Source organism: Carex rostrata, chromosome 19 (assembly GCF_964058835.1).
Source record: "Carex rostrata chromosome 19, lpCarRost1.2, whole genome shotgun sequence".
NCBI classification, from domain to species: domain Eukaryota; kingdom Viridiplantae; phylum Streptophyta; class Magnoliopsida; order Poales; family Cyperaceae; genus Carex; species Carex rostrata.
The window spans coordinates 6,902,882-6,921,674 of NC_135936.1; the positions used below are offsets into that span (position 1 = coordinate 6,902,882).

General features: G+C 35.1%; 2 protein-coding genes across 6 annotated transcripts; one reads left to right on the forward strand and one right to left on the reverse strand.

The window, feature by feature from the left end:
* Window positions 1–6,676: 6,676 nt before the first annotated feature.
* LOC144571352 (putative plastidic glucose transporter 2) lies at window positions 6,677–13,793 on the forward strand. Of its 5 annotated transcripts, none has more exons than XM_078320623.1 (15): window positions 6,677–6,957; window positions 7,056–7,169; window positions 7,776–7,881; window positions 8,014–8,081; window positions 8,500–8,632; window positions 8,969–9,068; window positions 9,154–9,266; window positions 9,731–9,824; window positions 10,250–10,403; window positions 11,449–11,592; window positions 11,680–11,753; window positions 12,248–12,336; window positions 12,463–12,577; window positions 13,000–13,211; window positions 13,618–13,793. In XM_078320623.1, exons 2-14 carry the CDS (start codon window positions 7,082–7,084, stop codon window positions 13,177–13,179), a joined length of 1,458 nt encoding a protein of 485 aa, XP_078176749.1. In that variant the 5' UTR covers window positions 6,677–6,957; window positions 7,056–7,081; the 3' UTR covers window positions 13,180–13,211; window positions 13,618–13,793. The 5 variants fall into 5 exon arrangements, with proteins under 5 accessions (XP_078176749.1, XP_078176747.1, XP_078176750.1 ...); XM_078320621.1 differs by having other exon boundaries at window positions 13,000–13,198; window positions 13,610–13,793; XM_078320624.1 differs by having other exon boundaries at window positions 13,000–13,197; window positions 13,606–13,793.
* Window positions 13,794–15,777: 1,984 nt separating this feature from the next.
* On the reverse strand, window positions 15,778–17,741 carry CAK1AT (CDK-activating kinase 1AT). The gene is made up of 3 exons (XM_078320626.1): window positions 17,293–17,741; window positions 17,029–17,142; window positions 15,778–16,789 (listed from the first exon to the last, which is right to left on the reverse strand). Exons 1-3 carry the CDS (start codon window positions 17,665–17,667, stop codon window positions 15,977–15,979), a joined length of 1,302 nt encoding a protein of 433 aa, XP_078176752.1. The 5' UTR covers window positions 17,668–17,741; the 3' UTR covers window positions 15,778–15,976.
* Window positions 17,742–18,793: the final 1,052 nt, after the last annotated feature.

Below are 18,793 nucleotides of genomic sequence, written 5' to 3' on the forward strand. Positions count from 1 at the left end.
ACATGACGAATGGATTATTAAAGCTCAATTGGTGATCTGCCTTCCCTTGTTGAGGACATGCCTGGTCCAGCTTGCGCGGGCCCACTTCTCAATCACCTCAATAGATACAAGTAACATAAATAATTAGCACACCTTGCATTTCGTCTGCCAATATTATTATTTGAAGTAAAAAATATAAAACAAAATTTGGTAAACTGATTTTCATTTCGGTAGAGAAATCTGAACAAGTTTGAGTTGACTTTCTCGGGAGCTGATTTAATCATGTTTGGATTCGAATCCTCCAGAACCAATTCATTGCAAATTGCAATCTACAAAAGCGAGCACATGCTGCACATTTTATCTTGCGTAGTCCAATTTGCAAGTCACATTGGTGCTTGTAAGGACACGTGTCTATAGAACTAGTATTTTAATATTCGGTTTATACTTCTACGGATATTATTTGTTCAGATCAATAAATAACAGAGTACAAAAGAAGCAATAAAATATATTATAATGAGATAAAAAAATACAACCCAAGAAGAACTAAAAATAATTATTGTACCTCAAAATAAAACAATTTTACACCGTAGAGTACCGCACTATATCTAAACTCTAAAATCCGCACCGTATCTGAGCTCTAAATATCTGCACCAAATCACCAACTCAGGACTTTGGCAAAACCAGCGATGAGCTGAGCTGTTAAAACGACAAAACCACGATTTGTAATTGTCCTCGTCCGAGCTAATAACTAGCCGGTGATTTCGAGAGAGCCACGTGTTTGGTTGAAGATTTAGGAGCACCAACTCTCCTCAATTCTACCGTGCACACGGAGCAAGAATAAACAAGACGACGGTATTATGAGGAATTCAGGATAAACCTCCATCGCAGCATCACAAGGAATTTTTTTTTTTTTTTTACTACCACCCTGATAAATCAAAATTAATTGATTACCACCCATATTTCAAAATTTACCACCCACATGAACTGAGGATACGCACGGATCCCAATCAGTTCGCAGACTGAGTCTGTGAACCATTCGGTGTGCAGATTAAGTCTGCGAACCCACGAACGCGGTTACCTATGTTAAATCAGTAACAATTTTAAATTTAAAACACAAGCCTATCTTTGATCTTGACGTTATTTACATCCTCTACTCATGCAAGATGTAGCATCTGACAACCACTGCTGTTGCATCTAAAACACTGAATATTAAATCTTTAATATTCAGCCGTTGAAGTGTGAACACAGTCCACATAACTAATCAGCCTATATTTGTCATTTCAATCCAAACCTAACTGTGTCACATGTGTCTGTTTTTAGTTTATTAGAAAACTGTAAGTGGCAAAAAATAAAACAATCAGTGCACAGACTGGGTCTGCGAACCGATTGAAATTCGTGTGCATCCTCAGTTCGCGTAGGTGGTAATTTTTAAAATTTGCCTTGAAAGATGGTAATCAATTAATTTTAATTTATTAAAATGGTAACAAAAAAAATTCGGAGCATCACACCATCGCCCCTGGAGGCCTGGATCAATGCGGAGAAGTGTCATTCATACGGCCTTACACCGCGTGTAGACTGATATTACGGTACTAGATTTATGCTCAGGAGTCAAAGAAGACGGAACAACCTTATCATTTGATTCCTAGATTTAGGAATGCGACATTTAATGATGGTACCAGCTTATTAATTATGATAAAAAATGCACCAGAACTATGTTTAATAGATTATGCTTCGCGCAAAAATATTTTTTTTTGAAAACTTGGTAGTAGTTACTTCGCGCAAAAATATTATTAGACTAATTTACAACACATTACATATGTCGTTTCATACCTCTAATTTATTATGAGCATTCAGGGGCAGATTTAGTGTACTCACGGAGCAGTTGCCTCTCCTGAATTTTGAATTTTTATACAAATTTATAAATTCGGTTCGATTTTGTTCCTCTGTAGAATTTTATTCGTCTCAGTCTGAACTTTTGATTTGTAATTAACGTTAAATTTAGAGTTAAAATTATTATAAATCTGTTGAATTCTAATTGATAATTAGAATTAGAAGTCAGAGTATTGAAAATTAAAAGTTAGAACATTGAAAATTAAAAACTAGAGCATTGTTTTTTTTTTATCTAATATCTGATTAGCTAATGAATTTGAACCCGATTAAATATTTAAATCTGATTCGCTATTTTTTTGCTCCTCCCTGATAAAAATCTTGGATCCGCCTTGAGCATCAATCAATTAATCAGGTCATTTTAACTGTCAACTTGATAATTTAATTACTGAAATTTTATCAATCGTTTGTGAAATAAATTTGATTTGTTTTAATTTGAAGAGATATATAAACTTCTTTAAAATATTTGTTACAATAATGCATTTATAGTTATGTACCAGTGACTTAAAACTTATAAATACGCTTGAAATAATAGTTTTATTAGCTCAAAGGTTTTGAGTCATGAAAACAATATGTCAATTGCTCAATTTCATCAAGTTCTTGCAAAAAATAAATCAATTTGTAATTTGCAACATGCACTGATGCACACTGACTGAGTCTATTAATTTATTTGCGCCTCATTCCAAGTCAATATGACACTAAATTAATTGATGAGGAGGGTTCAAATGCCTCCATGTTTTGGTGCCTCCATCATGCCTCCATCTCCCTCCATCATTTTCAAAATTCAAACAGTCGATCCGAACCGCTCAACCTAACCTCCATACTAAAATATGTTTGGAGATCAAATTTTATATTTTTAGGAAATTTTTTACTATTTTTTTAGATAGATACAAAATCAGTAAATCTGAACCATCTAAAAACAGTATTTTTCTACCTATCTAAAAAAATAGTAAAAAAATTCCTAAAAATATAAAATTTGGTCTCCAAACATATTTTAGTATGGAGTTTAGTTTGAGCGGTTCGGATCGACTGTTTGAACTTTGAAAATGATGGAGGGAGATGGAGGCATGATGGAGGCACAAAAACATGGAGGCATTTGAACCCTCCTCTTAATTGATATGATCAAAACATAATAATGTAACATTAGACCTATATAAACCACTCCATCCCATAAGGTCATAAGGTAAAGATCTTAACACCAACTACACCTTGATGAAACCATAAAAATTGAGAATTAAATTAGCTAAATTCTATCCAAATATTGCTTAAGCTCAACGATGTTGCAAATAAATCTCATTTGTACATATTTTGGGTTGTAATAATACTTGGTAGAGCGGAAAAAAAGTGATGTGTCGTGCTGTGATTAAGTTAATTTTTCACATGCCGTGACTAAAATGTCAAGGGGTGGTCCCGGCACGCGAATAGTCACGTCATGTCCAAACGTACCGTGATCAAACATAGCTCGCGTGATCATTTAATCATAATTTATGTTAGTTTATTCAAGATTCACCGTTTGATAAAGATTAAACAATCTTAATTACACGTGACTTGCATGACTACGTGCCATGACTAGATCTTTCGCGTTACGTGCCGTACCTGTCAAATTTTCTAAAGATGGTTACGACACGCGAATCACAGCACGTAATCGACTCACGTGCCATGCCGTTCTGTGCCATAATCGTATTGTTCCGTGACAGAGTCGGCTCTGCCGTATCATTTTTCTCAGTCTAGTACTTGGTACAACTTTTGCAGCATAAAAAAAAAGTAAAATGAAAATTACGAGTACTAAATTAAGCGGGAAAAGTGTAATTAGAATTAGAGTGTTATTAGGCTCATCAAGTTTTTTTAATAAACTTAATTTCAAAACTTATGAAATTAGTTTCAAACGATTAATATAACCGTTGAAACTGATTTATTTTATAATTAATGCATTTATATGTAAAAATTTATAGAATTTTGAATTAATTCAGTATAATGTCGAGTTATAAAAAAATTATAAAAAATTAACATATAAAATTAATTTATAAATCTTACTTTTTTAACTGTTTTATTTCATATTAAACTAATTATAAATTTATATAAGAAGATTTCTATTTAAAAACCATAAATAAAAATAATATTTTATCAAACCAACTTGATTACTTTGATTTTTATAGAAACCATAAGAATCGAAATGTCATTTTCAGGACAAGGTGTTTTCAGAAGTTTTACTATCATTTTTTTTATCGAAATTTGTGAAAATGACTCGGACCGAAATGGTGTTTCGGTACTTATTTTAAAAAAAAAAAATTAAAGCAACCAAGTTAGTTTGATAAAAAAAAAAAATTATTTATGGTTTTAAAAAAAAAAAATCGTTTAAGAAGACCTAGTTCGTACTAAAAAGAATATGCAAATACGCCGATGTCTCTCCACATCATTCAGAATTCCACCAATAAAAAGGAAAACGAATTATTCGGAATTTATTTCCAGAAGATTCTCCGAGGTTCTGGTCCAAGAAGCCCATATCATCTGCATTTTCTGAGTTAATGCATCTCGACCGTCTGATTTTAAATGGAGTCTATTTAGCTTCCACCTATAACTTAGAGACTGTAATATTAGTGCAGATTTAATATGCACGACTTTCAAAGTTGATTGAACGGTCTAGATACATCAACGCAAAAGATTCCTTTTCGAGTTAACGCAGAGGATACGAATTCCGGCCCAAGGGTATCGATTGAAAGAGACCACCGACCGAATTCAGCGCACTGCCGCTGCGCAGGTTTGACTATATTTATAAATAATTAAATTATACTTTTTTTATGTATTTATTCACTTCTCCTTCCTAGTACCTCCTCGTTTGACTATATTTGCAACACCTGCATCCTGGGATCATGCCTCAACCCAAGTCAAGCATGTGATTCTATTAGAAAATTTTGCCTCCTGTGGTTTGCATGATACCAGTGGTCCTTTGGGTCGGCAACTTCTATTTATTAATATTACAAAACTAAACAGCTCATCGAATTAATCAAATATATCCCAGTAAAATTAAGAAATCTAGTTACCTATTTCAAGCAATTGATTACAGAATTAACAAAAGATGATGGGCCTATAATTATATTTTGCATTCCAAAAAGTTATTCATTTTGACCGGTAGTAATTGTTAGCTGTAACAAATTAAAATGTGATTTTGTTCATGCATGCGGATTGCAGAAAGCCACTACATATCTGCATATGCGGTATGCGGGTGTACATGCGAAAGTACATATGCGATTTTATTATGCCTTGTTAAAAAAATATAATAAAATAAATTTATATTTAAAGACTAGTTTAATTTAGTAGTTTGTGCTCTTTATCATATTATAAAGGTCATAGATTCCAATCTTCTTCGACGCAAAATAATTTTTAGACTTTTTTTAAGTTCGCATTGATTGTATATGTATCTGTATATTTAAAACTGAATAAACTTGACTGCATGATATTACATATGCGAAAGACCACTGCATAAGCATATGCGGAAACACTGTTTTTATTAAGCATGTCTATAGACAATAACAACAGCGAATTTTTGTCACTTTATTCTTTTAACATATTATATGCAGTTTTTAATTCCTCACTTCTAACACCTCTTAAATAAATATGTATTGATATAACTGTCAAGTGTGCTATGGTGTGATACTTAAGTTTGTATTGGATAATAATAATAAATTGTATATTTTAAGGAGTTTGACAAACGAGTATAAAGCTAAATGTATTTTGATTTGATAAAAAATGCGTAATAATTGTCAACAATTGTATTTACATCGAAATAAATAATGTACATTGATATTACACATGGATCAACTTAATAAGATTGAATTGCATACATGAACACAACAGTTTAATCACTAATACATCTAAAATATCTACTCATGTGACAAACATAATTGAAATAGCTTGAAATCGTTAAATCCAAACATTACTAAAATTATATATTTTTTATAATGAAAAAAAAAAGATTGGCAAAAACATCGCCATCCTTGGGACTGTTTGTTTTGACATGTCACCTGTTCTTCAACCTGTTTGGCATGGTGTCAATTATCAATACTATTTATGATGCTTATTAAACTTTTTTTTGTGATTGTTATTAAATCTTTGTACTATTTTCCATAAGGTAACATATTGGATCGGTTAATTTCGATTTTTTATAAATCATAATTATAATTTTTTTTTTATGAAACCGACATGATTACTTTTTTTTTTTTTTACAAAAATTATCAGAACTGAAATGCCATTTTGGTTCGAATTTTTTTTTCTCGGGATCAAAATGGCAATTCGGTCCGAGCTACTTTCACAATTTTTCAACATATTTTTTTATTGAAATTTGTGAAAGCGGCTGGACTGAAATGACAATTCGGTCTAAAAAAAAAGGACTGAAATGATATCTCGATTCTTATGATTTTTGTAAAAAACAAAGCAATCAAGTTAGTTTGGTAAAATCTATTTTTTTATTTATGGTTTCTAAAAAAAATTGTTTTTTCTATGAAGTAATATTTGCAAGGGTTTATTTCTTTCATTATAACTTGCGAGTAATCGTATGTTCAAATTTGCGGGTTTCTTCGTAAAATATCAGAATTCTAGGGTCATAAAACAAACACTTCTCTTCTACGAATTCGTATCCCCTCAGGTTACCTGACTGAGTAGAATTGAATCGGACGGTCTGAAAATGGACTGACATGCATCTTAAAGCACAAATAATCCTGCCCCTTTGTCATTCCGAATCCCGACCGGCTGAGAGTAAATCTGAACCGTCCGTTTCAATTGTCTTGTACCCGGAAGGATACGGATCCTCTAGTTCTATCTTTTGTGGCTAAAATTAATGAAATAAATAACACAGAAAAGCCTAGAAAGCAGAATTGGAGAAGGAAAGCCTTTAAAGCTCACTTTCATTTTTCGACAAGTTTAATAATAATAAAGTAGCGGCAAACTCGCGGCTCTGCCTCTAACCAAAGCAGCTCTCCCTCACTCAAATAGAACAAGGCTTACAATCGCGTCATCTAGTTCGCCTTTTAATTGGAATAGCGAGATCTGACGAACAATCTCATCTCTTTCACCCCTTCGCATGGTTCCTTCAAGGTAAAACCTAAATTAACCCCCTTATTACTGTGTTTTGTCCATGTTACCAAGTGGAGAAAGCGAATTTGAAGTGGTATATTGGAATTTTCTAAATGCAGGCGAGTTCATATGCATGTAAGTGGAGATGCGTTGGAAGCTTAATTCCTCGGTCTACAAGAGGATGTCGTCAAAGGAATTAACTAACGGGCTTGATCAGGACATTGAAAACTCAGGTTTTGATTTGTTTTCTTCAGCTTAATAGTTTTTTCTTCTTTGATGTTCATCTAATAATACTATTTTAGATTTGTGAAGGTTGTCTCTGGCTTTTTAGGTTACAAAATATATATTGTTTGATCGTTTGTTATTCGGTGGCAATGATCTGGTAATCGGAGTTTGATTTGTGTTCAATGTTGTTGTTTGATTTTTCAATACTTTGGATGTCGGTTTGGTTTTATGCATGCAACGTATTCCTTTATTTTTTTTAACGAACTTGCTTTCTAACAGACAAGTGGTATTTCTCAACATGCAACTTTTATATTACGATCTAATTTATTTATTTCGTAGAGAGCTTTTAAATTGTCTTGCAACTGTTTCTGATATTTCTTTGATCCAAATTGTTTATGTAATAGAGATTCTCTCAATTGTTCCTGATTTCTTGTCACATGCCGCATTGTGCTTTGATCTGGTCAGGCTATTTTCCTTTTTGACGAGAAGATACTTTCTGATCTTACCTCTGCCAATGATCTGAACCCCATAATATTGTTTCTTGTTTGGATTATTGCTAAAATTTGCACAAATTTAAGGTTCTCTAATAGCAAATAATATCCCTTTTTGTGCAGTGAAAAGTGCTTTGTTAGAAGAAAATGGAAATCCTCCATGGAAGCTTTCTCTGCCGCATATATGTGTGGCCACACTCGTCTCATTCTTGTTTGGATACCATGTTAGGTATGCTTGACTATACTGAACATTGGATTTTTGAAGTTACTGAAACAAAAATAAAAGAAACAGAAATTGAATATGAAAGAATGCTTTTAGCTTACTGTATTGATTTTTTTCCTTGTATATTATATGTTGCAGTGTTGTTAATGAGCCACTGGAGAGTATCTCACTAGATCTTGGCTTTGCCGGAAACACGCTTGCTGAAGGTATTTTCAATTCAAATTTGAAAAGTATAAACCATTTCATGCAACTTCAGTCCTGTAAACATGTATAGTAGTATCGAAATCTAAGTTGTTTAGTTGTAGGGAAGCTGCAGGTTTTATTGAACTACTTGTATATTTATTTCTTTAAACTAATGTGTTCACATAGCACTGATCTTGGATTTTGATTTATGCTGCTTCATTTAAAAAAGAAGCTCTTTTTTTGAAATAGATGTGAACTTGTGTGCAACTTTGCATCTGCAAAGAAGCACCGATACACTCAGTTATGTTGTTGCGAAATCAATAACATTTGTGGAGTCATGGCAATAACAATAAACAAATCAGTACAAGTTTATAAGAAACACCCTCACTAGGTGCTAATTGGGAGTGTATACTTGGTATATACATCAATAAATTTGTGCAGGGCTCGTGGTGAGTACATGCTTAGGTGGAGCTTTCGTGGGGTGTCTTTTCAGTGGTTCTATAGCAGATGGGATTGGCAGGCGGAGATCTTTCCAATTGAGTGCTTTGCCAATGATTATCGGAGCTGCTTTAAGGTTAATTTAACCACTTATTTTGTATTTGTGCCTTTTTTTATTATGAAACATATTATGTTATTCATGCTGTCAACTGGTTTGTACTGGTCCAACCGTGACACATGTATAGGTTCCCATTCACATGGCCTCATTTGATAGATTTACCAGCCATTACGAGAATAAAGCACAAAAGAGAAAAAGTTCATTATCAGCAACAAAAACAGTGGGATGCTAGGTGGTTTATACCAGTATAATACAAGGTTAATGCAAATTCATTTAATTTTAATGTTTTTTCTTATCCTTAATCCAAAGTTTAATCAATTGTTCCTATTTGCACTTTATCTCCTTCCTTTGCAGTGCTTCATCCAATAGACTAGAGGGAATGCTTTTGGGTAGATTCTTAGTTGGAACTGGAATGGGATTAGGTCCACCAATAGCTTCTCTGTATGTCACTGAGGTATGGAACTTGAAAACGCATGTTGTGTATTTATATTATTGTTCCTGGATCACACAAGACTTAGATATACTATTCTTGTATACAGATATCTCCATCATATGTTAGGGGTACCTATGGTAGCTTTATTCAGATAGCTACTTGCCTTGGTATAATAGTGGCTTTGTTTATTGGGATCCCCGTCAAGGATGTGACTGGATGGTAAGTTCTATATGAGGTTTATGGTTAATTTTTTGTACTGTGCTTTTGGCATATTTTGTACCTGTTATTTTTTATTTTTTAAAGAAAAAACAACAAATACCAACACATATATTTAATTCTGAAAATTTCTAAACAAATGAGGCATGTGCCAAAAGAAAAAGTGACCTAGTGAGGCCATGTGCTTTTGGCATATTTTACATACATGGTGATGGCGGTTTCATTTGTGCAACTTATAATGCATCTAGCACCTGATATTTCCGGCCAATCCACATACATGACCAAGTGATAAAAAGGTGCCCTCCAACATTATGGTGTTTACTTAATCTAAATATTTTATTGAAGTTCAGTCTAGGTTTAGGAAATCAGAGCCGGGCAAAGTTAAAGCAAGGTGTTCAATATCCAACTGAATATATTGTTTCCACCACATTGCCAATTGTGCAAATATTCTATGTCTTGTATTTCAGGTGGAGAGTTTGCTTTTGGGTTTCAACTGTGCCAGCCGCATTGCTTGCAATTTGTATGGAGTTCTGTGCTGAAAGTCCCCATTGGCTGTATAAGGTTTTTTTTTTCTTTTTGTTTGGACTTGTAACTTGAGCCCAATAATGTGACCCGGTCTGCAGAAAACAGAAAGATTTCTTGTGTTTGCATTTGATAACCAAATGTTTGACTTATTGATGGAAAACTTGTATATCATGATAGGTTCAAAATTTTGCCTTTCTTCCTATGAGTCCTATTTTTTCTTTCTTGTTTGAACAAATCTTATTCAAGTTTTCGTAAGCAAGTTCTATAGTAATTTTGTTCTTTTCTAGACATACTAGTGGTAATTTTCTGTTGGACTAACCATTTCTTTGACGCTTTGTGGTGGGAATGTTCTGAGCCAGAGATGTTAGGTCTAATTTAAAAAAATTGACAGTATTTTATGAAAGTTCTATAATGCATTAACAATTATGGAATGTTTATTTGCCTTTTTCTTTTCAATACAGAGAGGTAGAATTGGCGAGGCAGAAGCTGAGTTTGAACGGCTTTTAGGAGCTACTCATGTTAAAGCAGCCATGGCCGAGTTGACAAGGTCAGACAGGGGTGACGATGGTGATTCTGTAAAATATTCAGAATTGTTTTACGGCCGCCATTTCAAAGGTATCAGACCTTAGACTTCAATATCATGCATACCCTGCAAAATGAGAATGGTCTTGCATGCACCCCCCAAAAAAAAAAAAAAATCTAATATATTACCTTTAGCAGCCTCTTAGTTTATAGGATATTCAAAATTTTAACAGGTCGAGACCACCAACTTCATAAAATGAAAGCGTGACAATTGAAGGAGTTCACAACATCCTTGCACTACAATTGCAAGTACCCTCTGGTCCACATGAGCAAACCAGTCATGGTTAAAACAAAAAGCCACATATGTATTCTTTTGCAATCACTACACTCTTGAGCTCTCAACAAGTTAGCCACAAATGTATCCTTTAAAAATCTGTAAATACAGCACTGCAAACTTTTGACTGCAGCATTTGACAGCAAGGGCCCACCTCGTGCTAAAAACTTCAGTCTGTCAGACTCACCATCCCTTTATTCGACCTGATCCATGTATAGCTTTACTAAATTTCCCAAAAAGTCTCTCATTCCAATGAATTAGGTTTTCTCTCTTCCTAAACCTAACCAACTTTGAAACAAAGAGAGGATATGTACCATCATTGCACCACTAGCTTTATCCATTTACCCTTCAAAGATATTTTAGGCATCTCCGTGCTTCTCACAAAAATTCAAATAAAATTAAAAGAGAAAAGAAAACGGGGGGAGTGGTTAAAAAACAAAAACCAGGAGGTCTGTAACGAGAAGGAACAGAGTGACGCCCACAACTAAACAGTTCAATCCCATGTAGTCATAGACTCATAGCACCTTCGTTTGCTAATCGTAATTTTTGTAAAATTAATAATGATAATTGGTAGACAGATTAGCAGAAAAAAAAAAGAGAGAGAATAATAAAAATAAAAAAAAGCTTGCTCAAATTTGGTCCTTGTTGCCCAACTTAGTCTTTATGTCTGTTTGACCATGGACCAGCTTTAAACAAATTTAGATAATTTATGGACAAAAGTCATGTGTGGTTGTCTTAAAAAATCTTTTCCTTCCTTTTCTTTTGCCGAAGTTTTGTACATTACAAGTGGCTTTTTTGGTGCAGTTGTTTTTATTGGAACAATGCTATTTGCTTTACAACAGCTGTCAGGAATAAACGCTGTTTTCTATTTCTCCTCAACTGTGTTCAAAAGTGCTGGTGTGCCTTCTAACCTAGCCAACATGTGTGTTGGCTTTTCAAACTTGTCTGGTGAGATTTTGCTTTATTGTGGAACTGTATTTATATTTTACTACTGTATGTACTTGATTAAATTACAATTGTTGGGAAATCTTCCAGGTTCTGTTGTTGCTATGCTTTTGATGGACAAACTTGGGAGAAGATACCTGTTACTAGGCAGTTTTATTGGCATGGTAAGCTTTATAAATGATTGAATTAGAGTAATTTCTCAGCAACTATGTTTATTTACTGACAATCTTAGACATGCGATATTTAAAACACACATGCCAGCATGTTGATGTATAGTCAGGGAAATTATTTCAGCCTGCGATCATAGGCCAAAATTGCCGAAGCAGATTTAGTTGATAAGGTTCTACCATTTTTTACAAGGCATACCATGTAATTTACACTCAGAACTTCTTTGACTTGTCTGGAGTTCTTGCTAGTGCTTTATTTGGAAAAATGGAATTAACCAATTTATTTTAACTCTCGTAAGAAAATAGTGCAAACTAGATCCATTAACAACTACATGAGACATATATGATAATATTTGTCTGGAGTTCTTGCTAGTGCTTTATTTGGAAAAATGGAATTAACCAATTTATTTTAACTCTCGTAAGAAAATAGTGCAAAATAGATCCATTAACAACTACATGAGACATATATGATAATATTTGTCCTGATACAGGCTGTAGCAATGGGTGTTCAAGCTGGTGCAGCAAGCCTCCATCATCTCATTGCTGGAACTGTCTCTCTCTCTGTTGGTGGCATGCTTTTGTAAGACCTAACAAAGCTTCACATTTCCTTTTTCAATAAGCAGAAAGCTATTAAGTTATAATGATTTCTGTAATGAAGTTATAATGATTTCTGTAACGGAGTTAACTGATTAATTACAATTTTCAGGTTTGTCTTGTCATTTTCTCTAGGAGCAGGCCCTGTTCCAGGCCTTCTCTTACCTGAAATCTTTCCTAACAAAATCCGTGCAAAGGCCATGGCTCTGTGCATGTCAGTGCATTGGGTATGTACATGATTTCTTTTATCTGATATTCCTAATAAAATAAGGAGAAAACATATTAATTATATTATGGTGAATATTAGAAATGGAAGGTTGAGCTAAGCTAATATTGTAGAACCTATTGCTTTTTTTATGTTGTTCAGAGTTAAAGTGTTTCATGAGGATAACAGAAAAAAGGGAGGCCACAGTTAGCGCCAAATCAACTAGAATAAAATCAAAATATGAAAGTAATAGAAATTTCACCGAAAACTAAATATGAAGTGACAGAATTTGTAGGTTATTAGTTCTAGTAAAAAAAAATTAGCCAACCACTGTTCATTATCATTACTTAATTGGTTGAGGTTATAAGTTTTCTTGTTGTAAAATTGTAAAGTCTGTCACCTGTTAGCTATGCTAAGAAATTTGAAATTTTTAAATACTTTCAGGTGGTAAATTTCTTTGTTGGTTTGTTGTTTTTACGGCTTCTAGAACAACTGGGTGCACAGTTGCTGTATTCTATTTTTGCAACATTTTGTGTCATAGCTGCAATTTTTGTGAGGAAGAATGTGGTCGAGACAAAAGGAAAGACTCTTCAAGAAATAGAAGTTGCACTTCTGCAAACTTAGCCATACTGCAAAAGCTAGGTATACTTGGATTTGTAGTTAAATAGCTGTTTACAGAGTTCAGCTAATATAGTTAGTTCTTCAGAAAGAGGATTGAATAATAAATTGTGGTGCAAACTTAATTCTTATTGAATTTATTATTCCTGAACTTATAAATCATCAATGGACCATAGGAAAATTCACCCTGGCACTGAAGGCTAGATTGTACATGCCTTTAAAGCAAATTGTGATAGCAGGAAAATCTTGGGATATTGAAATTTATATAATCAGAGATATGTTGTATATTTTGTGTGGTCACTGGCCATTTAGTGATATTTCACTGGGTACACCGTACACATGGAAGTGGCTTCTGTTTTTAATTTTACTTGGACATTGACTTGTTAAATTATAAAACAAGTGAATTAATGATCTATACTTGTATTTCTGCAGGTACTAGTGCAGGTAGAGTAGTACAGAATTTGAATATCTGAAATAGAGCTCAGTTTGGTGGTGTTGAGGTATTCAGTGTATTTGACAATATAGTATATTAATGTATATCTGTATAAATTCACGGTGTTAGTATATCCGGTCTTTCATAAGTAATGCTGTCTTTAAGTACTTGCTGATCTTCAGCAACACATGCCTTCTGTTTTCCCTTGGGTTTGTTGGTATGGTGTTGACATTGATGTTCATCGCTATTGCTCGTGCTTTATAAGCCTCAAATGGTATCGTCCTTGGAATTCACATCCCCTCAGGTTACCGGACCGAGTACAATTGAATCGGACGGTCCAAAATTGTTCTATTTAATTTGGCACGAATCTCAAGGCACAAATAATACTGCCCCCTCTGTCATCCTGAGCATGAGCAAGGACCGGCTGAGAATAAATATGAGTTCTGTTTCAATTGTGTTGAGTCAGGTACCTGGGAGGATACGGATCCATCGTCCTTGTGGGATATTCCATTATTTCATAAATTAAAGCAAACCTTCTGCAACATATATCACAATAATAAAATGGTGAGCAGAGCTACCTCACCTTCTCTTAGGGGTAGTTGATGCACAAGTGGATAAGCTATGTCATTATCCACCACGGTCATTAAACTGATAAAAGGACTGGTTTATTCGACTATACATGGACCTAGATGCTCCGTGTATATATATATATATATATAAATGTAGGTTGTGCCGTTGTGGCTCCTTAGTTCATGACGTCATAAATTGCATATCTGCATAGAAAAACTGTACAAAATATTTGAAGTGTGATCGTTAAATAGATTCTTAACCATTATGTATCTTGCCGATTTTGTTAGCATTTGAAATAAAAAAGAAAATGCAGAGTTGGTATGGAATTGGAAAAAAATTATATTACTCAGTACTCGGATATTATGTACGTGTGTCACACAAGGATGGTATGCAGATGTTATCTTGGGTGTGATACTCGACTGGCTAACATTGGAACTTTTTCCAATTCCATTCAAACTCTATTTTTTTTTTCTTCAAATGCTTAATAAAAAAAAGAGAGTTCAAATGCATCATGGTTTTGAATTCCATATGTTTATTTTCATTTTCATGGTTTTGGATTCCATATGTTTATTTTCATTTTTAAAGTCGGAATAGTCGATCTAAATCGCTCAACATGATCTTCACAGTAAAATATGAGACCAAAATTTATATTGTATTATATTTTTATATTTTTTTAAATAGATACAAAATTACTATTTTTAGGAGATTCTGGACCATCCAAAAAGTGATATCGTACCTATTGGGTTGTGTTTTTGAGAAGATATGCGTGCGAGCCCATGCATGACCTGCCTTGTCGTTCAACCAAGCAAGGTCATGAAGACATGAAAAAAAAATTAGGGGCACATTTGTACTAGAATCATCTTCAAACTGTTCTTGTGCACTGACTCCAGAAACTAAAAAATTTGAAATTTCTGTACAGTCAGAATACAAACAGCACTAACTTGTGGCTCCTTGCTACACTAAACGAAGATGAAGTGATATTTCCAGCAGTATTAGTGAGATTTTAGGCTCGGATTGGACCAAAAATTTGCTAATCACAATTTCAAACAATTAAATGCCAGACGTTTCTCCAAAATTTGAGCTAGGTATCAATTTGTCGAGTCATAAATTTTTGCAAGTAGAGGGATAGTTTTTCTTTTTGAAAGTTTGTGATTGGCAATTAACAATATCCGCTATACAAAATACACATTTTATAGTATCAAAGAAAAGAGTAAACAGGATATATTGATGAACAAAATTTGTCAAATTCACCATTCCGTCATTTTTCTTATTTCGATGTCTGCTCCCATAACTAAAACCAGAAGAGGTTCTCCTTTCGCAAGAACAGGTAATTTTAACTTTAGGCAGTTGTACCCAGAGAGCCATTATATATATATTTTTTAACTAAGATTAGCCTAATTAAACTAACCAAATAGGAAGAAACCTATTCAGGCTTAGAAATAACCAGATATTTATGCTTTTTTGCAGATAAAATTCACAAAAAGTACTGTTGGAAAGTAGAAATCTAACCCTGGATTAAGTAAACAACATCTCTATTGCTTATAGAATTTTCTGCAAGAAATGATCAAGAATGCGAGGAATGAAAAAAATGAAAACAGGTCAAGTTCTAAGCATGCACAGTTGATGTATATTCTTGTAACAATTTGGCCTTTATTATCACACATATAACAAAAGAAGAATTCTTCTACGACTCAACTGAATTAAACTTCGTACAAATTGCAAAATTGCCTTGTTCCTTGTAGAAGAACACAACCTTGAAGAAATCATGAGAAACTTATACAAGCAACTTTAGCATTCCTATCATGAAAAACTTATACAAAACCCTTTCTCTGTTTTGGTAACACCCATCAAATTGCTACCAAACTCATCAAAATCATCTGGACCAGACCCAACATCTCTAAACTCGTCCCATTCACCATCAGAAATCTTATCAGCTTCATCCCTGGCTGGTACTGTCAACTGATCTATTGCAACTGGTAAGGGTCCTTCAATGAAATACCTATCTTTTAACAGCTCAATTGCAGGAACTCGATTTGCTGGGTTATAACAAAGAAGCCGTTTAACAATGGTTACCTCTCCAATTGGCCGATTGGGCAAGCATGCCTCCAACCCAGTTGGATTCTCAATCTTACTATAACAAATCTTATTAAAATCTGGTAAATTGCTGCACCCAGAAAAATTCTCGTCATTCAAATCCCCAAGTACAGTAATTATTTTTGCAATCTGGTCAATATCAGACACACCACGAAACAATGGCACCAAGCTAACCATCTCTGCAAAGATGCACCCAAGTGCCCAAAGGTCAACCTCAGGCCCATAAGAACATGAACCATATAGTAATTCAGGTGCACGGTACCACCTTGTACCGACACATGAGGTGAGGGCACCAGCAGGTTCTTCTTCTGTATAAGATCCGAGCTGTACATCTTTACTGTCTCCTGTGCAAGAGGTTTCAAGACAAGATGCGTTATCTTCAAATTTTGATTTTTCCCTGATAAACTCAAGTTCTTTTAAATAATCAGCTTCAGTTAATTGATTTGATGCTTTATCCTTTTCTGAATTTGCCTCATTCAGGGTAGCTTCTTCAAAGCCTAGATCCTGAAGTACCCTTGACTGGAAAACAAATACACATGTAAAATAGATTAGTAACAAGACGATGTCAAATTTCAATAGTGAGGAGGACAATGCTAATGCTTCTTTACCGAGAACTTGTATATACAATCAGTTGTCTTGAAGCAGGGACTTACAGTACAGTCTGAATCATTAGTCCTGTAGCGATAAATATATATAACTTATCTTCTTCTTTTTCACAATATTTTAAACAGAGATAGTTAATGAATCAAGGATTTTACCTGGCCAAAATCTGCAACTTTAAGTACGCCTCCAGCTGATATGAGAAGATTGGAAGGCTTCAGGTCTCGGTGCATAAACCCAGCCTGGTGACATGCATTCACCCCAGAAAGTACCTGATACACGAGGAGGTCAATTCAGCTGAACAAAAAGTAACAACTAACAATTATTTTCGCCAAGTTCCAACCTTGGTCACTGATCCAACATGTAACACCAAGTAAATTACAACAATTGCACGAATAACTCAAGAATGTACAGATCAATACCTGAAGCATCCAGCTCTTAGCCTCACCGGGGGTGATAGCACTGCCCCTTTTCTTCACATTGGAAATTACTGCCTCGAGATCAGAAGGCAAGAACTCGAGCACCACAACCGCATCGTCTTCGAAATCGTCATCATAGAAGTACTCTAACATCTCGATAACATTAGGCGCGCCATGGAGAGATCTCAGAGCCTCGATCTCGCGAATCGCGCTCTGTTGGTCGTGGATTTCCTTCAAGGCGACGATGAGGCTGTCGGAGAGTCGGCGGCCTCGATACACGTCGGCGTACGAGCCGGAGCCGACGCGGCCGAGGATCTCGTACCGGGTCGTGATCTCCGGCCGCCCGTGGATGCTCCAGCTTCGGGTCCGGTTAGACATCGGGTCTCAGTGTTGGGTGGGTTGTACGCCAACCGTTTCGGAAAATGTTTGAAGATTTTCAACTGGTGTGAACTGACGAGTGCGTATCCTCTGAGATATCTCATATTTTGCATGACCGACGTGTCCGGTGCCTATTCGCGGATAGCGCGGGGGCCAGTATTATTAGAAATTTGAGATTCGTGCATAACGTATTTAAACGGTTACAATTTCCCAGAAAGTCAAGCAAAATATGAGATATCTCAGAGGATACGAATTATGAACGGATAGACTCCAACTTACTAGTTGAGGAAGAATTCGTATCCTCTGCATTTACTAAAAAAGGAATCTTTTGAGTTAATGTATATGGACCGTACGATCAGCTTCAAGATTCGTGCATACAGATCCGCACCTACATTAGAGACCCCTATATTATAGTATAGGTCGGGCCGGATGGACTCCGATTACAATCAGACGGTTGAGATGCATTAACTCAAGAAATGCTCTTTTGAGTTAATGCAGACGATGCGGACTCGTTGAGGAAGGGGTTGGAAATTTAAAATTAGGTAAGGCCCATAAAGGCCCATTAATACTAGCCTGTATTTTAGTATATTAAAATCCTGGTTAACTCTTCAACCATTCCAAATCAAGGCCCATTAATACCTCTTGTTCAGCTTGGAATGGTCTAGTTGATACAAGCGAGAGCCCGTCCTATTCGCGTCTACAGCCATCTTGTAAGTTATTTCTAACGATCTCGGAGGTTTTTCCTCGGTTTCGATTATTTCTTGTGGTTTGAGATATTAATCTTTGTATTGGTTTATATTGGTTACGGTCTTTTCTAATTTCCGGAATTTAGTTTGCTTTCGACGCTTCAGACACACAGGCAGAGGCGAAGCTGACTCCCTGCCAACTCCTGGAAATTTTGTTTTGAACCGGGCTTATTAAATGGGCTTGCCTACCCAGAGGCCAGAGAGCCCAAAACCCAAACCCAATAACCCAGAGAAACCAGCCCAGAAAAAAAAAAAAAAAAACTCAAACCTCCGCTCCGCTGCGCTGCTGAGAGCCCCTGCTAGGGGTGTTCAAAAGGTCGGTTCGGTTGAAACCGAACTAATTTTTGCAAACCAAAGTTTTATTCGGTTTTAAAAAATAG

What these genes read in the sequence shown, in the direction of transcription:
- LOC144571352 (XM_078320623.1), top strand. Translation starts at nt 7,082, where the DNA reads ATGCGTTGGAAGCTTAATTCCTCGGTCTACAAGAGGATGTCGTCAAAG. An exon ending in TCAGGACATTGAAAACTCAG is followed by an intron (nt 7,170 to 7,775) that starts GTTTTGATTTGT and finishes CTTTTTGTGCAG; the next exon opens with TGAAAAGTGCTTTGTTAGAA. An exon ending in TGTGCATGTCAGTGCATTGG is followed by an intron (nt 12,578 to 12,999) that starts GTATGTACATGA and finishes AAATACTTTCAG; the next exon opens with GTGGTAAATTTCTTTGTTGG.
- CAK1AT (XM_078320626.1), bottom strand. Translation starts at nt 17,667, where the DNA reads ATGTCTAACCGGACCCGAAGCTGGAGCATCCACGGGCGGCCGGAGATC. An exon ending in CTAAGAGCTGGATGCTTCAG is followed by an intron (nt 17,143 to 17,292) that starts GTATTGATCTGT and finishes CTCGTGTATCAG; the next exon opens with GTACTTTCTGGGGTGAATGC. An exon ending in AAGTTGCAGATTTTGGCCAG is followed by an intron (nt 16,790 to 17,028) that starts GTAAAATCCTTG and finishes TTTGTTTTCCAG; the next exon opens with TCAAGGGTACTTCAGGATCT.